This window comes from Acartia tonsa, chromosome 6 (genome assembly GCF_053477335.1).
Source record: "Acartia tonsa isolate MP-2025a chromosome 6, ASM5347733v1, whole genome shotgun sequence".
NCBI classification, from domain to species: Eukaryota; Metazoa; Arthropoda; class Copepoda; order Calanoida; family Acartiidae; genus Acartia; species Acartia tonsa.
The window spans coordinates 49,401,777-49,421,232 of NC_137265.1; the positions used below are offsets into that span (position 1 = coordinate 49,401,777).

Genomic DNA, 19,456 nt, shown 5'->3' on the forward strand with positions numbered 1-19,456 from the left:
CGGTTTTTATTGGCCAAAAGATCATAAATAAGTATAATGATACAGCCTGCCGCTAAAATAAACCAATAGTGGGTCTCCCTTTCCGTAATACAACCAATAATACGCTAGTATTTTGACAAGCGGACGCGTGATTGGTTCATTTTAGCGGCAAATTTAAAAAATCTGTGTGGATATTATAATATTAACATTATCTACTAATACGAGATTATTGGCACATTTGTTGTCTAAAGGGATAGTTCCAACAAGGATTTGGTAGACGTTTTGCAACTTTATAAAGTGGTTTTATATGTTAAGATACTTAAAACTAGTTAAAAAGTAAATTTAAATGCTTGTGATTACTAAAATTACCATTTAATACAAAAAGAAATACAACATAAATTACAAGAAAATAAGAAGTATTTAATGCATGAGTAGATATTACTTAAAGCTGCATATATCACAAGAAAATGAAAATGGAATAAAAAGTTTAAAAATTAATTTAATAAATCCCCTTAATGAAACTATCCCCTTATTATATAAATTTAAGGCAAAAACATAAAAACATAGATTTTTTGAAAATAAAATTTTAATAAGTATCAATTGATTAGTAAGTGCATAAAATTGATTGGAATGCATAGATTTTTAATTTTTTAAATAGCTAGAAGATATTTTTTGGAAAATTCAGCTAATTTAATGTAAGTTAATTTGAAATACAATTTGTTGAAATATAGCATTTTACTCAGCTTAAGTTTTGTAAATGTGCGTTAAACTGTTTTTAACCTATTTTTTTATCATATATCAAAAATATACTATGACACCAGTAGAATCAGACTGCAGAGCCCAAATTTGAATTAAGTCCCCAATAAACTTTTTTAAGGGGATTTAAAAATCAATTTTATATGTTGCTGTGATCATTTTGATGGAAGCAAAAGCATTTTTTAGTTTGGGGTTAAATTGTTTCTTACAGAACAATTTGATGTGATTCAGATTATATCAATACAATAATAAAAACTCTACTCTGTTCGATGCAAATAATTTTTTTCTAAAACAATAATTTATATAGAAGAAATTTAACATTAAAATAAAACATATTATTCTGAAGTCTGAACCAATTAAAAGTCTTGTTTCATTTCAGTTTTTTACAATTCAAAAAAGAGTGTTTTCACAAAGTGACTTATTTCCAATGTAGTTAAATAATTTGTATTTAATTGAAATGAAAAGAATGAAAACTATACACATAAAAGATACATGCTTTATAAAAATATTTAAAAAAATAAGTTTGAATAATCTTATATTTTATCATATTTGTAAATGTGACAAAAAAAATTTGTTGTATTGTGTAAACGTTTGTTGTCATCTTTCACTATTTAACCCTTTACAGCCAACTTTTTTGTGTTTTAAATAAGTGATGGAAAACAAGCACGATAAAGTTAATTCATTGATATATTGTAAAGAACTAAGTTTTTAATGAATTAATTTAGATGAAATTAAAAGGCCTAATTTTACTCTATACCAGAATACTATATATATGAAGCAAAACACTCTAAAAGCTACGAATTTTACCCAAATAAAAAAAGACCTTTTGCTCTGATCAAAAAAGACCACAGCAACAGTAAAATTAATTTTTAAATCCCCTCAAAAAAGTTTATTGGGGACTTAATTCAAATTTAGGCTCTGCAGTTTAATTCTACTGGTGTCATAGTATATTTTTGATATATGTTTTAAAAATAGGTTAAAAACAGTTTAATATTTAAAGCATGGAGGTTGGTATTTTTTTGGCAGGCTTCCCCCCCCCCCCCAGCCAAAATCATGAGAACGCCGTTGTGTATGGTAATTCTTATATCCACTCCCCCCTTTCTTAAACGCAAAACGATTTTTACAGCTATTTAACGATTATGTAATCAGAATAACGTTATTTGTATAGCAAAAATAAAGAGTTAGAAATCTAGAAAGCTAATAAATAAAAAATACAGTATTATTATATAGAGCATCCATTATTTCATTTTTAATATCATGGGTTAACTTTGCATAACTCTTTTTTTATAATGTTTTTGTGCATATTTCACTTGGTGGACTTTTTTAACCACCATATTTGTTGCCTGTTATAACGTCATAAAACGTCCAAAAAAATTTTAAATGCTGATTTATATAGTAGCGAAGCTACTCTATAAAAAGGATGTGTGTCTTCATGTCTGTTTTACTTCCATTCCTCTTCACTTGAGCTTGATTCGCTTCCCTCCTCGCTTGCGCTCACCTAAATTATTATAAACAATCATTATTGTGACAAAATGTTGTGTAAACAATTAAAAGAATGCAATCTTTTGTTTTTGAAATATGATTATTGATTAACAATAAGATTTACCAATAAGGGGCATATAGGTTGTGCTAAAATTCCGTAAAGGTGATAGTTTTAAGGCTTAAAAACAGTAGTAGAACGATAATATTCACTAAATATGTGTATTCCTTATTGAAAATAACTATAGACAAAAATATTAGTGAAAAATATTTAGTGAATATTATCGTTAGTTCTACTATTGTTTTTAAGCACAACTTTTATATCTACAGAAGGGTTAATTATGTTTTTTCAAATTTAGTGATATACTTTAACTTATCGTAACAAATTGCCGACAGACCAACAGATTATGTAGAATTAAGGAGTAGCTTCATTTCCAAATGCAAACGCATTGAAAATAAAATAAATCTTTTATTTAAAGAAAATCCTCGACGAGAGAGAATTATAAAATAGATCTTATTTATATAATAAACAAAGATGACAACATTTATAATAGCGAAGCTCTTTTCTTGAATGTCAAAATGTTTGATACAAATGATCCTTTTAGAATTAACATTGAAAATATCTTCACTGGTGTCCTGGATAGGAAACAGGTTTTTTTCGACATACGTCTCACAAGACCTATGTAGTCAAGACCGGGAGACGATGACGGTTCAGTACATGACTTACATTAAATCACAGCTGATCATTTTTGTGGATTTTTTTTGAAAATTACTTTTATACCTACCCAAATTTTCATAGTTTTTCTCAAAAAAATCACAATTTTCTCACATTTGCAGCTTAGTTAGACTAAATTTATGCAAGAAAAGTATAGTAAATACAGCTGAACCTAAGGACTGTGTTATCATCAATAAAAATAAACATGCTTCAATAACAGCAATGATTCTGTTCCAAGTTTTCCTTGAAATATTAACAAGTTATGCTGCTCAATATTGGTTCCTGGCTGATTTGATGTCTCAACATCAAAACAATATCTGCTTGGGGCATGACAGATGTACATAACCACGGTTGCCATGTTCAAAGTCTTATAATACTATATATACAAGGCTACAATTGAATATACAACCAGTCCCTGGTTCAAAAGAGCTTGCAGAAGGTTAATATAGCTGATCTTGATTGAGTCTCTGCCCTTTGTTCACACTGGTTGACATGGTAAACACTTTTGTTCTTTGAAGCAAGAGAGTTTCAAGTGGTTCAAACTGTGACTATATGACTATAGGGAATGTGAGTGCTGGTTACATGATCATAACTGGATTTCATTCAAGTGTGGGTTTCTTTGGTGACTTTAAAACCCAATTTGAAAATAAAACACAGGCAAGTTTTCTGTCCTAAGCAGATCAATACTACCCTTCCTAAAAGCTACCAGTAGTAAAGGGACCTAGGAAGGTGTTAAACAAGAAGACCACAATATAGGATTAGCAAGCAAGAATATAGGGCGGTTTGTCTATCAAATGGTGTTAGATTTGGAATCATAGACCCCCCTGACTTTAGCATATCAGTCAGCAGAGTAGGCGGAAACCATGGTGAATTTCTGAGTAATAGAGAATAAGAGGACAGGAGCTCTTAGCTGAAGTAACTAAGGCAAGGGAGTCTTAAAGACCATGTAGCTAGATGCATTGCAGTCTAGGCTTTCACCCATGGAAAGATCTTTCATGACAGTAGCTGGTTCATAGGAAACCAAAGGAAGTAAAAAGTTAGAATACTTGAAATTTTATTCTGAACCTTGAGGTAATCCCTTCATATGGCAAAAGTCAAGCCACAAGTTCAATAGCAAACAAGTACAAGAACGGGAAGTTGAAAAAAACTTTAAAGAAAGAGTCAAAAGTGTGTGAAATTGATGATTAACAAACAAGGTCAGAATTCTAAACTAACTTCCATCAAGATTTATAGGCTGGGTGAACCATGTCAGCCAGCTAGATTAGAGGTCTAGCTATACCAGGGTGGAGAAAGGTACCCTGTTTAGTGGACAGTATTATAAGGCATACTTGTTAAAGTTGAAGGACAGGGACGGTAACTTGAATGTCTTGATACATGGATCAAGAAGTTTAACAAGTGGATTGATAGAAAAGAAAGAAATTGTCAAAGAAATTTAAGGGCAAAAACATTATGTTGCTTAGTCAAAGGCAAAGTCAGATAGATTGAATCATGTTGAAGCCAGGTGAAAGCCTATGGAGGCCAGAAGCAGTTCTTACGTGCAAATTCATTGTTGAACATTAATTCAAAATAATTAACTCTTACTCAATTTCTGACTACAAATCTTATTCCATTGATTCTGAAAGATCTTGTTATAGGTGATAGCACAATCTTCAGTACAGCTGTTACTTATTATACTTTTATTGTGTAAAGGGATAGTTCTATGAAGAGTATTTAAAGAGTTAAGGTACTTAGAGTAGTGAACTTTTATATGTCTTAGTAGAATATATTAGGCATTGGATAGATATGATTATATGTTAAAGAATTTTTAACATTGACCAGACCAAACTTTTTTTATTTGACAATATCGAAAAAAGTTAAAGTGATTTGCCACATAAATTACATGAGAATGGTCTATTTTTTTCCACATATTTCACAAGAGTTATAAAAAAATTGAACAGGGGTTCCCCTTGGGACAAGTTACTTAAAAAACATAAAAAATAACGTCCGTTTCATTATAGGACAGGTTTTCTATAGATTCTTTTTTAAAAAATTAAGAAAACCGTCCGGTTTACTTACAATATACACATTATCTATTATATTATTTATATATATATATATATATATATATATAAAAAGACCATTCTCATGTAATTTATGTTGCAAATCACTAACTTTTTTAGATATTGTCAAATAAAAAAAAGTTTGGTCAGGTCAATGTTAAAATTCTTTATCACAATCATATCTATCCAATGCCTAATATATTCTACTAAGACATATAAAAAGATCACTACTCTAAGTACCATACTAAATATTTTATTGATCATTCTTTGTTGTTATGTGTATTTTGTTGTATAAAAAGTTTGAAGTTCTATTAACTAGTAAATGCTATCTAAAGTTGTATTTATGACAAAAAAGTTTTTGCCATATATAACATGCAACGAAGTTGAAAATAAAAATGAAAAACTCATTTTTTAAGGAAAATCCCTGGTCAAATCTTTTAATTTTAATCAATAACTTTATATTATGCACTACTACGTTATTTAAAATAGAAAAAACTTACAGTTCACTATTTTTTTTTTAAATGCACTTCGTGAAACTATCCCTTTAGGCTAACTAAGCAGCAAATGTAAGAAAATTGAGATTTTTTTTTGAAAAATTATGAAATTTTGGGTAAAAAAGTAATTTTCAAAAAAATCCATAAAAATGATCAGCTGTGATTTAACTTCTTCTTCTTCTTCTGAGGCGTTCTGTACCGATAGTACACTGCCTACTGCTCGTGCTTTAACGTCTTGTGTCTGGCCAGGTTTGCTACTGTGATCATCATCCCACAGATGTCACATCGGGATCTTCTTGATGGAGGTCTTGGTCCCGGTGGTGGGGGGTTCTGCCCCCCGCATGTTCTCCTGTGCCTTGCAAAGTTGCTGGTTGTGGTCTCCCTTCCACAGTCTCCACATCTCCTCCTGTTTGGATCCTGTGAGGCTTCTCCCGAGCAACTTTTCTGGTGGTTTTTCAAATTTCCTTCTGCTTCAAACTCCTGGTTACATAATTGACATTTGAATGTAACCTTGTTCTCAGATCTTTCATGTAGTCGTCTTCTGTGTGTAATAAGTCCAGCTTTGCTCTTGCAGATCTTTTCACAGCCTTCAAACTCGCATGTAAAACCTGGCATTTCATCAGGTTCTTCTGGTCTTGGGTTTCTCTCCATCCTACCATCTGTCCATGTCTTACCTCTGCTGTTTTCCCACTTCTCCAGGTGGTCCATCCTGGCCTTGACAATGGCTTTCCATCCTTTCCTGTCCTTGGTTAGTGTTCCAATATTGGTCCAGTCAATCTGTGCCTCTCTTAAGATGTTTTTCCAGTACAAGATAGTCTTTCTCTTCTTTCCTGGAACTTTCTCTCTGGTCTCTAGGTCTTCCATCCAACCTAGCACAACTGCTTTTACTGTTCTGTCATCTTTCATTCTCATAACGTGGCCTATCCTCTCCAGCACTCTTTTCTCTATCTTCCATCTCAAAGATTTCACTCCAAGGTCTTTCCTTACATCAAACATGTTTTTACCCTCCCGTTGCATCTGAATTAGGGGGGGGCCTGTCCTTCTGCTCCATATCTGTCTGTACTTCTTGTCCATCATACTCTGTAGCTTCTTGATCTCTCCTCCATGCCAGGTTCTTGCTTGGCAGTCAAACAGGACTGTGCTCTCCACACATGCTTCCACAATCTTAGCTTGACTCCTCTTGGACAACTTGCTACCTTTTAGCCTGTTTTTCACTTTCATCCAAGCTGCTCCTCCCCTTTTCATTCTCTGGCTTGTGTCATTTTTTTCACCCATCCAACTTCCCAACATTCTAATTTTCTCACTCTCTTCTGTTCCGAAGTCTAGATGTTCTTCTTTGTCATCATTGTTTCTCTCTTCAAATTTTGCCATTATTCGTTTTGTTTCATCTACTCCTTGTTGTAGTTCATTCTTCTTGCCAACTATCGTCGTATCATCCGCAAATAGTCCTTTATCAATTTTGATACGTTTGGCTTCTGAGTTAGGTTTTTCCCATCGGCTTGTTCCTGGGAAGCAGCTTCCAGGTACAAATTTAAAGTTTAACCCATAGTCCATGTCTGTCTCCTCTGCTTTGCGTTTCCTGGACTTAGCCGCCAGTCTCATCACTGCTTGGTGAAAAATGTTGAAAAGTGGCGGTGAAGAGGGGCACCCTTCCCTTAGTCCTCTTTCTGGCACCCACGATTCACTTTCACCTGATCTGCTCTTGATTCTGTACTCTGTACACTCATGTAGGTCTTGTAAAATTCTCAAAAATCTATCTCCAATTCCATACTTTTTCAGGATTTGCCAGAGTGCTGGCTTGTTAACCCTGGGGTAAGCTTTCCGGAGGTCCAAAAGTCTGGCAGCAGGTCTCTCACCTTCAGGTATAGTTTCTCCTGCCTTCTCTGCTCGCTTGAACAGGTCTCTGGTGTCCTCCTGAATCCTTACCATGATCTGTGTCACGTCCGCTGTAGATCTTTTCTTTCTGAATCCTGCCTGGTCGTCATCTAACAATTTCATTTCTTCAGCCCATATCCTTAATCTGCTAGCAGCTATTCTGGCGATTATTCTGGATCCCATTGCTAGTAAGCATACTCCTCTGTAGTTGTTGACGTTGTTTTTGTCACCCTTCTTGAACAGTGGAATCACTTGTCCAATCTTTAGTGAGTCGTCCCATTCCTCCTGTCCCTTCTCCCACATGTCCTGAATCATTGTGACTAGTTTATCTATAAGCTCTGGTCCTCCATTTAACAGGTATATCAGTCTGACTCCGTCTTTTCCTGGTGCTGATTCACTCATCTCTTTCATTTGTTTCAGTATCTCTTCTCTTTGTGGTGTTGTGTTTAGTAATTCAGCATATTCTCTGGCTTCCTCTGTGTTACTGATGTCGTCAATAAGATTTATTATGTCCTCTATATCCTCTGGATTGTTTTCGAATCTGTCCTTTGAGATAGCTTGGAAATGTGTTTTAAATTCCTCTGTTGTGATGTTTGTAGTCTCTGGTGCTCTGGTGATACCTCTTGAGCCTAGTTTTTTAAGATGTTTATAAACTGTTCCTTGATCTCCTCTCTCTCCAGCATCTCTGCAGTCATTTAGTATCTCTTCCCACCACTCTTTCTCCCATCTAGCTGTTTTCTGTTTCAAGTCCTTTCTGGCTTCTTTAAGTTCTTCTCTCACTGGCTGTCTTGCTAATTCTATTCTTTCTTTTTCTCTTCTAGTTGTTGCTGCTCTTATGTCGGACGTCAGTTGATTTCTTCTCTGAACTGCTCTTGTAATTCTTTGTCTCATTCTCTCAATCTCTTCATCTCTGCCAATCATCCATGGATTCTCTACTCTTTTTTCTTCTGTTCCACAGGTTTCTGCTGCTGCCTCTGTAGTAACTCTGGCTATTTCTTCCCACCCTAGTCCTTCAGTCCTTCTTCTCTCATTGATCTCCATATTTTCCAGCTTCTCTTCCACTTTTTGTCTGTATGTTGTAGCATGTTCAGCTATTCTTAGTTTTTCCCATTGCACTCTTGGAACCTTCTTCTCCTGTCTCCTGGGAATCTTTGGTTTGTTCTTAAGCTCTATTTTCATCTTCTTTGGTTTATGATCCGACAGTGATGCTTCCATCACTGTATGCACCTTTCTGACTAGTTTATGTCTTTGTACGTTTTTCATTATGAATCCGTCCAGCTCATACCATCTTCCAAGGGCGTTGTTGAACCATGTCCCTCTTCTTTTATGGTTGTAGTAGCTATTCACATAGCACAAGTTGTTGTCTTCTAGCCATCCCAATAAGTCTAGTCCTTGATGGTTGGTTGTCCTTATCCCAAAAATGCCACATATGCCCTCCCGGTCCTCGTTTCTACCAATATGTGCGTTGAAATCTCCCCCGATAATCAGTATGTCGTCCTTCTTTGCCCATTCTGCATGTTCTTTCAGATTTTCCCTTGCTCTTTCTATTTCATCTTCATTTCTCCCATTCCACACTGGCATATACGTGGATGTTAATGAGAAACCAAGTGTTTTCACCGAAATAGATCTTTCACTTCTCTTGGTCTTCTGGCCCTGTTCACACCAAGATCTCAATGCTTGACCTCTTAAAAGAATCGCTGCTCTCTGTGTGTATGTCACTGCTATCTGGTTTTCTCCATCTCCTAACCATACTGTTCCTGTCCCCGTTGCCAAGACCTCTGATAACAATACTGTGTCCCAATCCTGTTTGGTTGCATATTCAGCAACTGATTTAAGTTTCCTCTTGTTAAATGTTCCCAGAGACATTCTCTGCACATTCCAAGTTGCAATGTCAAATAGCTTCTTTACTGTTTCTCTCCTTTCTTCTGCTCGTCTCTCTCTCTTTTCACGTCTCCTCTCTTTTCTTCTGTTTCTCCTTGCTTCCCTCCCTTCCTCTGTCTTGTCCCTCGGTCCCGGGTTACTCTCAATTGTCTGGAGTCTGTACTTAATTTCTACCACCAATCTCCTCTCCTCCTCTGTTATTGCACTAACAGTGTCCGGCCTACATGTTTTTAAGGAGAGAGAGATCTCGGCTACTGATTTCCCTCTCCGTTGCCAAAAAAAGACTGCTGCAAGTTCCAGGTTGCCCTGTACATTCCAGTTTTGACGTCCTCTCTGGCCTCCTGGTCTGTTTGCCATCCGGATGGATGTTCCCGCTTGGACCACTGGGAGGTCCGACCATACCCCAAGTGCTGTGATTTAACGAAAGTCATGTACTGAACCGTCATCATCTTCTGTTCATGACTACATAGGTCTTGTGAGACGTATGTAAAAAAAAACCTGTTTCCTATCCAGGACACCGGATGTTCCCGCTTGGACCTCTGGGAGGTCCGACCATACCCCAAGCGCTGTGATTTAACGAAAGTCATGTACTGAACCGTCATCATCTTCTGTTCATGACTACATAGGTCTTGTGAGACGTATGTAAAAAAAACCTGTTTCCTATCCAGGACACCGGTGTCTTATGATCTTAAGGGATAAAACAATAGACGATGAAATGATATACTTCTATTGTGTAAACACTGTTAGTTTGGAACCAACCAATCAAAATTCAATTTTTAGATCTAATGAATAAGGTATTGTGGTTAGGTACCAGTGTAATCAAGTACTTAAGATAAAATATTTAGCAAAATTAGCGTCTTTAAAGAATCAATCAAGTGTTTGACTGGTGTATACATTTATAGTAATTATTAATTCATTTTTACATCACAATTAATATTGACGTGCTGACTAAGCTATAAAAATTGGAAAGAATTTTAATGAATATAATAGATTTGAAATCTGCATAAAATTTTAAGGATTTTTTTTATAAAATTCGTTTTTTATATAATTCATTATTTAAAAGCGCATATCCAATTTAAGTTAATAAATTTTGACCAATAGGATAGGTGGATTGGAAACTTCCTGCGCTCTAATTGGTTGAATGATGTACGTCACTTAAGCTTCTCTAATCAGGGCGCAGATAGTTATATCCACCAATCACAGATGTCAAAATTATTTAACTTAATTTGTATTTGCGCTTATAGATAAAGAATTATACAAAAAACGAATTTTATAAAAATTCCTTAAAATTTTATGCAGATTTCAAATCTATTATATTCATTAAAAATCTTTCCAATTTTTATAGCTTAGTGCTGACCCTACTTGTTGAAAAGCCTCGCTATTAACTATGATATAATGCTATTACAAATTTACAACATATTTGATGTAATATTTACCTAAAAATTTTAACAAGGTCTAAATATTATAATCTTAAGGGATAGTTCAATAGAGAGCATGATTTAACAATTTTTCTCGTATTCATTTGAATCCGGTGGATAGGAACCGGTTCTCATGAATACGAAAAAACTATGTCTAGCATCGTATTATATCCAGCTTTCTACGAATATAGAAATGTACAATCATAAGATTAAAACCAGTTTTTTTAGCCGGTGCCTCCGGCACCTCGGGGCTAAAAAAACTAGTTTTAATCTCATAATTGTACTTTCTATATCCGCGGAAAGCCGTTTATAATACGATGCGAGAAATAACTATTGGTTCGTAACCGATTGATATCCGCTTGATTAGAACTGGTTCCCAGCCATACTGAAAATTCATGTATAGCATCGCCTTACAGACAATTTTCCACAAATAACAAAATAAAAAACATAAATGAAAGCAAGATTAGGTAGTATCCCATCTCAAGATAGTTAAATAAGGTTTTAATATTAAAATTCTAATTTTGATTTAATTCACATTTGTATTTTAATGGATTTCTAATTTGTATTTTAAAATTAAAAGCTTTACTACAAGTCTTATTTGTCTGTTTTTCCATCTACTAGCACCTTCCCTCCTAGCCTATAGGGGCTTTTTCCCAAGAAGTAATATAAAAATAAAAAAAAATATTTTTTTAAGCCGAAGGCTCCAAGAAAATAGCCTAAAACCACCACAGGGCCAGTAGGTATGTTCCCTGAAGAGTAGAATCCGATCGGTTCAGTGGTTACCTAGATCTTAAAAGACAGACGGACTAACAGACAGACATCATTCTACTTTGTATTATAGGATACTATGACTTCACCACTATTCTTTTCCTCTACTCTAAACTATGAAACAGCCATCCATTACTTTTCAATACCATAAGACACACAACCCCACTGCCAAATGTCTGATCACGCAACTTCTCTACTCCGGGGGAATTAGGGGAAATTTGACTAAGGGGGGGGGAAGTTTGTACACTTATAGGAAATAAAAATTCAGTACCAAAGTTTGGGAGGGTCGTATGGGCTTGTTTTTAAAGTTATCAACCTAATTCTTTTTGTAGGCTCTCTTATATGACTTGATATACACGGAAAACTTTGAAAATTGAATTTTGGGACTTTCCCTCTAGGGGCTAGTGGGGCAAAAGACCCCCCGAAACACTAAAATTTTAAGTTATGAGCTTATTTTTAAAGATATCGAGCTAATTTTTTAAATGGAACCTTTTATTACATAGATGAGTTGATTAGCCACCCCATATTTCATTTTTGCACTTTACTTCTAGGGGCTTTTGGAGTAAAACAACCCCCCCCAAATACAAAATTTATAAGTTTTGAGCTTACATGCCCCTAGAGGTAAGGTGCAAAAATGAAATATGGGATGGCTAATCAACTCATTTATGCAATAAAAGCTTCCATTTAAAAAATCAGCTCGATATCTTTAAAAATAAGCTCATAACTTAAAATTTTAGTGTTTTGGGGGGTCTTTTGCACCACTAGCCCCTAGAGGGAAAGTCCCAAAATTCAATTTTCAAAGTTTTCCGTGTATATCAAGTCATATAAGAGAGCCTACAAAAAGAATTAGGTTGATAACTTTAAAAACAAGCCCATACGACCCTCCCAAACTTTGGTACTGAATTTTTATTTCCTATAAGTGTACAAACTTCCCCCCCCCTTACTACAATGGGACCCAATGTTTTATAGCCTCTTATCTTTTCGGTGTTTGGGTACTTATATCGAATTTTGATTGGTTGGTTGAAAACTAGAAGTGTCCAAACTTTTCAACCAATAATTTTAATTAAGGTATATCAATCCATCGTCCATTGTCCTATCCTTAAGATACCTGCCTCAACCCTTTTATGTACTTTTAATTCCATTATAAATCTTATAAATAAGTTTTTGATGAATTACATCTATATACTGTTTCTTTCTTTAAAATACTATTGCATATATTTTTACTTGTTACCTAATGATTATAACATTTTGATGTCATGTTTTAAAATTATATTCATTATTTTGTTCCAAGTGTTACATAAAACACTTGAGTATTTTGAACAATAATTGAAACTATTTTGTAATTTATTTATTTCATAAGTATTTCTCATTGTGAAAGACTAGGTAAATGGATATATTGTTACTTGGATGTTACACAAGATTATTTCCATGTTCTCTAATAAAATAAAACCGGTAGCTGGCTAAAATAACGATTCCCTCCTTCCACCCCTTTCATCTATTCTCCTTCCCTCCAACTGAATAAACGAACTAGCCAATACATGATGTCCTTATTAACAACCTAAATTAACGACAATTTTCCCCTGTCATAATATCCATGCACAATTATATCCATTACTAGGTAGGTATTAACATTTTTGGTGTCATATTATTTAAGATTAAATTCATTATCTTATTTGAAGTGCCAAGATTATCTTTTGTGTTTTTCTACCAATAATTTAAATTGTTAAATATTTTATCTATAAATACAAATAAAATAATATCGATCTGTCCGCTTAAAGCTTATGATCTCGGTACCACTAGAACGATTGTACTTTGCTTTTCACACAGTGTTCCTATTGGTTTTAACATGGTTTAAAGCTATTTCTTTAGGGATAGAGCATCGGCCCAGACCCATGAGAAAAAAAAATCCCAAGAGAATGAAGGGATATATTTATCTAATATTGTCCTACCCCTACCAATCACTTACCGGCATTTCATCATCCGTTTCTGTGAGAATAATATCCAGAAGATTAAATTTGTCCGCGGCATCCATCGTCTTCGCTTTGCGCTTTTTCGACCGCCGTTTCTTGGTTACCACCGGCGCGATTTCATGCTTGCTGTTGCGCCTTGCACCGCTGCTTCCGGCAGTTGAACCAGTGTCTTCGGCGACTTTTTTCTTTTTGGCCGAAGCAGTTTGCTCCTTATTACCACCAACTACGGCTGGTTTCCTTTTGGCTGGTGTTGATTTAGCATCTGCTTTCGGTTTTGCAGGAGCAGCTTGTTTGGATACTTCGGTGGCTGTGGCGATTTTCTTGCCTTTTTTAGCCGCTGGCTGCGGAGATTCATCCTTTCGCTTAATGCCTGTCTTAGCAGCCAGAGGTTTCTTCTCAGACTTAATTTCTTCATCATTCTTCTTGCTAACAGCAGCTTTAGGATCTTTAACTGCGGGAACCTTTGTCTTTTGGTCTTTATTATTAATTTTCTTTTTGGGTGCCTCTATGATCGCCTCAATTTCAATGCTATCGCTACTATTTTCACGTTTCCGCTTATTGCCAGCAGCTGCACCGCTTCCTCCTTGTTTACCTTTCGCCGCTGTTTGCGGCTGGGTATTTTTAGCAGCTGCGGCCGGCAGTTTCTTTGGTTGGGCAGTCTTTTGGGGTTTGGGCGGTGGAGGAGCTTTTTTAGCATTTTTCTTGTCCGCTGGTTTCTCGCTTGTCTGTTGTTCTCCTTCACTTTCTGCTTCATCGCTCTCGGAGTCCTCACTCTCTGACGGAGGTTTGCGCCAGCGGGGCTTCTGTCGCCGCTCCGAGGGCCTGAAATAGATAAATAGAATCAATAAAAGACAATTCCTATATGTTGGTTTTATTTAATACCTAGGTAATAACTCTTTTTCTTACATTTAGTAGGATATTAATAAAAAGTATTATTTTTTTTGCCTGTACAGTAAAAACTAACCCCCCTCTTCTATGTTTCAATTTATTTCAAAATAAGGGGGGTTGTTCTTTGATCGACTAGGCAATTTGATAGCAACTATCCTGTTTTTACCTGATAATTTCATCATTTTCTAAGAAAAGAGCTTCCACCAGTGGAATATCCTCTTCATCACAATCCTATAATATAAAATATAAATATTAAAAGGGGTCTTTCCACACACGGTGTTTTATCATTTGACCAACAAAGAAATCAAGAAAATATTTTGTTCTTGGTTTAATATTGTTTGAATTGCTTAGACAGCAGAAAAGATAGACAGATAGATTAACAGACAAACAGACTGGCAGATAAATACCTGGAAGACGCTATAATCTTCTGGACCAATAGTTCTCTGATGCTTGACTTCTTCAACCTCGGTCTCAGTCTCATCATCTGTCTCCTCAGAACTAGAAATTTTAATATATTACAGAGTTGTTAACCCATAACCCAACCCAAAACCCCAAACCCGCGTTTTTGGGGTTTTATTCTATATAAAGTTAGTATTAAATTTAGTATACTTAATCAGATTTCTACAAATGTTTTTTCATTTAGTTAAATATTTTCTATCTAATTTTGTATATAATATAACAAGAAGTTAGAAATTTAAAGTTTTAAAGAAAAGTAATATTTTTAAAAAAATAAATAGATTTATTCTTATATCATATGTATTAATTATAATTGTATGACTTAAACAATCGGTTTTCATCAATATATAGTTTATTTTAAAGTCTTTTATTTAACATTTATAATTAACCCACAAAAAACCGGGTATTCGCATTTGACTGGAATCTTGCTCACAATTTTACGGACTATTGCGATAACTACTATATTCCCATTGTATTTGTAAGAATATATGTTATTGTTAAAAATGGACATATGGATATTTTGTTACTGATTATAAAGTTGCTACGCCTTCTTAGTTGTTCCTAACTGTTACAGGAACCAGCATGCCAAGTTTGAAATGGATAAAACTATTATAACATGCCTAAACTAAAGATAAGAGCTTTACGGACAGACGGACCGACCCTAAATGTAGAAAGACTTCAGTAAAGATTATGAAAAAGTGGAAATTTTACCTGGAAGCAACTTCTTTCTTAATGAAGGAGGGCAACGCTCTCTGTCTTGGCTGTTCAGTCTCATCATCACCACATTCATCCCCAGATTCGTCAACATTCACGTCAGCCAGGTCTTCAAGTTTGAGTGGAGGGTCGGTGGGAGGATCCTTAACATCAACAATATCATTATACTAATGACCTTGAATATTATTTGTGGTATTTAGTAGGTATGAAGTAGTGAAAACGTCATGAGAATAGCACTATGTCGACAATCAGACCATCTATTCATTGTAATATATTAACATTTTAATTGCATGTCGACATTTTCGACACCACAAAGGGGGGAGGGAAAATGTGGTGACTCGTCACACGACATACCAGCAATTTTATTTTGGATGCTACTCCCTTAGTTTTAGAGATAATTGGATGAAATCTTTTTGATTGTGTCACTAATTACCCCAAGTTTTGGTATCTTTCAAAAAAAACGGCGGCGGGACCGCCGCTACCAAAATTTTTTTTTATTGCATTTCTCGCCGAATTAGGCAATTTGGAATCATTTGAGACCATGTTATTTTTTTCAAAAATTTTTCCCCTTACAAGCACCCCTGCTTTTTTCAAATTCTCGTTTATGAAGGTATATCTTAAATACAGTATGCTACTCCCTTAGTTTTAGAGATAATTGGATGAAATCTTTTTGATTTTGTCACTAATTACCCCAAGTTTTGGTATCTTTCAAAAAAAACGGCAGCAGCACCGTCACTCCCGCCGTCCGCCGCCGTTTTCCGCCGCCACCAAAAAAAGTTTTTTATTGCATTTCTTGCCGAATTAGGCAATTTTGAATCATATGAGACCATGTTATTTTTTAAAATTTTTTGGGGGGCAGCGGCGGAAAACGGCGGTGGCGGATGGCGGGAGCAAGGTTGCTTGTAAGGGGAAATTTTTGAAAAAAATAACTTTGTCTCATATTATTCCAAATTGCCTAATTCGGCGAGAAATGAAATTTTTTTTGTGGCGGCAGAAAACGGCGGCGGACGGCGGAAGCGGCGGTTCCGCCGCCGTTTTCTTAATTAAAATATTTTTTACTTACCAACCTAAAAAGATTTTGTTTGAATATCTTTAAAAGCACAGGAGTAGCTCTGAATTTAAGATATACATTGATAAACGAGAATTTGAATAAGTCCCCCCACAGGGGTGCTTGTAAGGGGAAATTTTTTTGAAAAAAATATCATTGTCTCAAATGATTCCAAATTGCCTAATTCGGCGAGAAATGCAATAAAAAAATTTTTTTTGGGTGGCGGCGGAAAACGGCGGCGGACGGCGGGAGCGGCGGTCCCGCCGCCATTTTTTATTCAAATATTTTCAAATATTTTTTACTGACCTACCTAAAAAGATTTTGTTTCAATATCTTTAAAAGCACAGGAGTAGCACTGAATTTAAGATATACCTTGATAAAAGAGAATTTAAAAAAAAAATTTTTTGGTGGCGGCGGAAAACGGCGGCGGACGGCGGGAGCGGCGGCCCCGCCGCCGTTTTTTTTGAAAGATACCAAAACTTGGGGTAATTAGTGACACAATCAAAAAGATTTCATCCAATTATCTCTAAAACTAAGGGAGTAGCACCCAAAATAAAATTGCTGGTATATCGTGTGACGAGTCACCACATTCCCCCCCCCCCCTTTAACAGGAATCTATAGAGAGAAGACAATGGACCATCAATTAATATGTATTCCCAATGACAAAATTACCCATATTGCAGATAAAAAGTTACAGTACCTATTGGTTGAAATGTTTGAACATTACAAGTAAGGAACCAACCAATCAAAATTCAGTAGAAGTACCGAGTTAACGAAAAAGATTATGTGATTATAAAAAATTTTGTACTAGTGAAATTTACAGAACACTGTCGCCTCCCTCCCTATTAGTCTAATCTGTTTATCAGCTCATCGGTCAAACATTATTTTAGCTAAATTAATGTAAGAAGAATATATATCTTTAAGTTTACAAGTTACTATTTCAGTTTTAGAGTAAGTAGGTAGCTGCGCTTCTATTAGGGAAAAGTCTAAAAAGTTCAGAAAGCATGAATGCTCAAATACGTGTTTTTTTTCTCTCGGTGGTTTCCCTTAAAGAGCCTAGTTGAGCACAAAACCCCCTCCCCACACCTCTTATTTTATTAGAAAATACGAAGCGGGGGAAGAGTGGTTTGTTTATTACACTTGGTAAGGTTATATTAGATAGGTTAGAGGAAAAAAATCCAACTATCTTCCCTATTTTTTAAAAAAAGGGGAGGTCAGTGTTCGATAGACACTTAGCGGAAAAGCACCCTTTTTTCTGTTAATTCAATCTGCTGAATAAATTATAGTTTTATCTGTGTTGCTGATTTTATAACATCACTGAGTTGAGTTAGGTTTTGAATTTAATCCGCCTCTCGGAGTTTTGTATTTGTAAGGATTTAAATTCTAATGAAAACGTTTGGTAAAGCTTTTCTAATTAAAGTCAAGTTCGTAAGTTCCAACGATAGAGAAAAAAATAAAAGAGAGGAATCGAAGCCACTAGAAGACGAAAATAGGCAGTGGGCCTAGAGGCCTACTCAGCGCTGTTGCCGCGCTAAAATTTATGGCTATTCCACTACTTTTCAAATGGGAGGATTAAAAATTATTAAAAAAAAATATTTTTTTACTTTTTACTATTTCCATATTTAGGGCAAGAATATTAGATTAGATATTTTCGTTTTAATGTTTTAATTAAAAATTGCATAGAAATTAATTTTTATTTAAAAAAATTTGTTCATGAAAGATGAATCCTTCTATTTCTAAAAAGGGGGAAATTTTTTTCATAATGAACATTCAGCTGATTCTGACCGCCCACGGCTGTTTGCTAAATATCGCTTTTCTTTTTATTCACATTATTATTTATGATTTACTTACAAAAAGCCCTGGGCGGCTTTTGATTTTCGTCTGCTTCTAAATTTAGGGATGGGGAAGTAGTATTTTACCATGAAAAAGGGGTGAGTATTCATCCTCTTATTCTTTTTCCTTATGGTTCCAACTGATGGCGATTCTTACATGTTTCAAATTTTGTTTGAAGATTCGTGTAACGTTTTGGCACACTGTAACACTATAATATTAATACCTATACCAAACAGTCCAGAGCTAATCTTTACTCTTTTTTGGCTTGTTTTCTGTCTATCCATATATCTAACTGTATACATGTCTATCTGTCTATCTATCTATGTCTGGAGTTGATCCTGTTAGACAGATTGGTAACTATTTGCTTCAACCCATCATGTGTCTGTCTGTCTATCTATCTATCTATTTACCTTAGCAAACTGTCCCGAGCTGATCCTGTTAGACAGATTGGCAACTATTTGCTTCAACTTATCATGTGTCTGTCTGTCTATCTATCTATCTATCTATCTATTTACCTTAGCAAACTGCCCAGAGCTGATCCTGTTAGCTAGATTGGTAACTATTTGCATCAACCCATCATGTGTCTGTCTGTCTATTTATCTATCTATCTATTTACCTTAGCAAACTGTCCGGAGCTGATCCTGTTAGACAGATTGGTAACTATTTGCATCAACCCATCATGTGTCTGTCTGTCTATTTATCTATCTATCTATTTACCTTAGCAAACTGTCCGGAGCTGATCCTGTTAGACAGATTGGTAACTATTTGCTTCAACTCGTCACGTGTCAACAGATACATCAGTTTACTCTGGCGCAACTAAAAAGAAGTTACAATTTAATTATCATCATGAAAAATAAAAAGAGGCATGCAGAGTTGGATTTTTAAATCATTTCAATGGTGCGCCAAATCGGGGTGAGCTAACTTTCCACAAATGAGAGCATAGCATTTTTACGAAATGCCGCGCTGTGATTGGCTGAAATTCGGCGCACCCCGATTTGGCGCACCATTGAAATGATTTAAAGATCCAGCTAAGGAAATACGCCGCTTTAACTGCTGGAAGACTGCCACTATTTTACCAAATAAACTAAATTTAAAACTTCCAGCTTCAATAACAAAAGGTATACCCAGACATTTAAAATAACT

General features: G+C 35.2%; 1 protein-coding gene across 1 annotated transcript in view; it reads right to left on the minus strand.

Moving 5' to 3' along the window:
- Positions 1–1,946: 1,946 nt before the first annotated feature.
- Positions 1,947–19,456, minus strand: part of Jarid2 (Jumonji, AT rich interactive domain 2) — a 69,954-nt gene continuing 52,444 nt past the window's right edge. The window contains exons 42-47 of the mRNA XM_080165182.1: positions 19,031–19,129; positions 15,430–15,575; positions 14,670–14,760; positions 14,429–14,493; positions 13,371–14,196; positions 1,947–2,233 (exon numbers count right to left, since the gene is read on the minus strand). Of these exons, the coding sequence (XP_080021308.1) occupies positions 2,177–2,233; positions 13,371–14,196; positions 14,429–14,493; positions 14,670–14,760; positions 15,430–15,575; positions 19,031–19,129 (1,284 nt within the window). The 3' untranslated portion in view covers positions 1,947–2,176. The remainder of the gene's footprint in view (positions 2,234–13,370; positions 14,197–14,428; positions 14,494–14,669; positions 14,761–15,429; positions 15,576–19,030; positions 19,130–19,456) is intronic.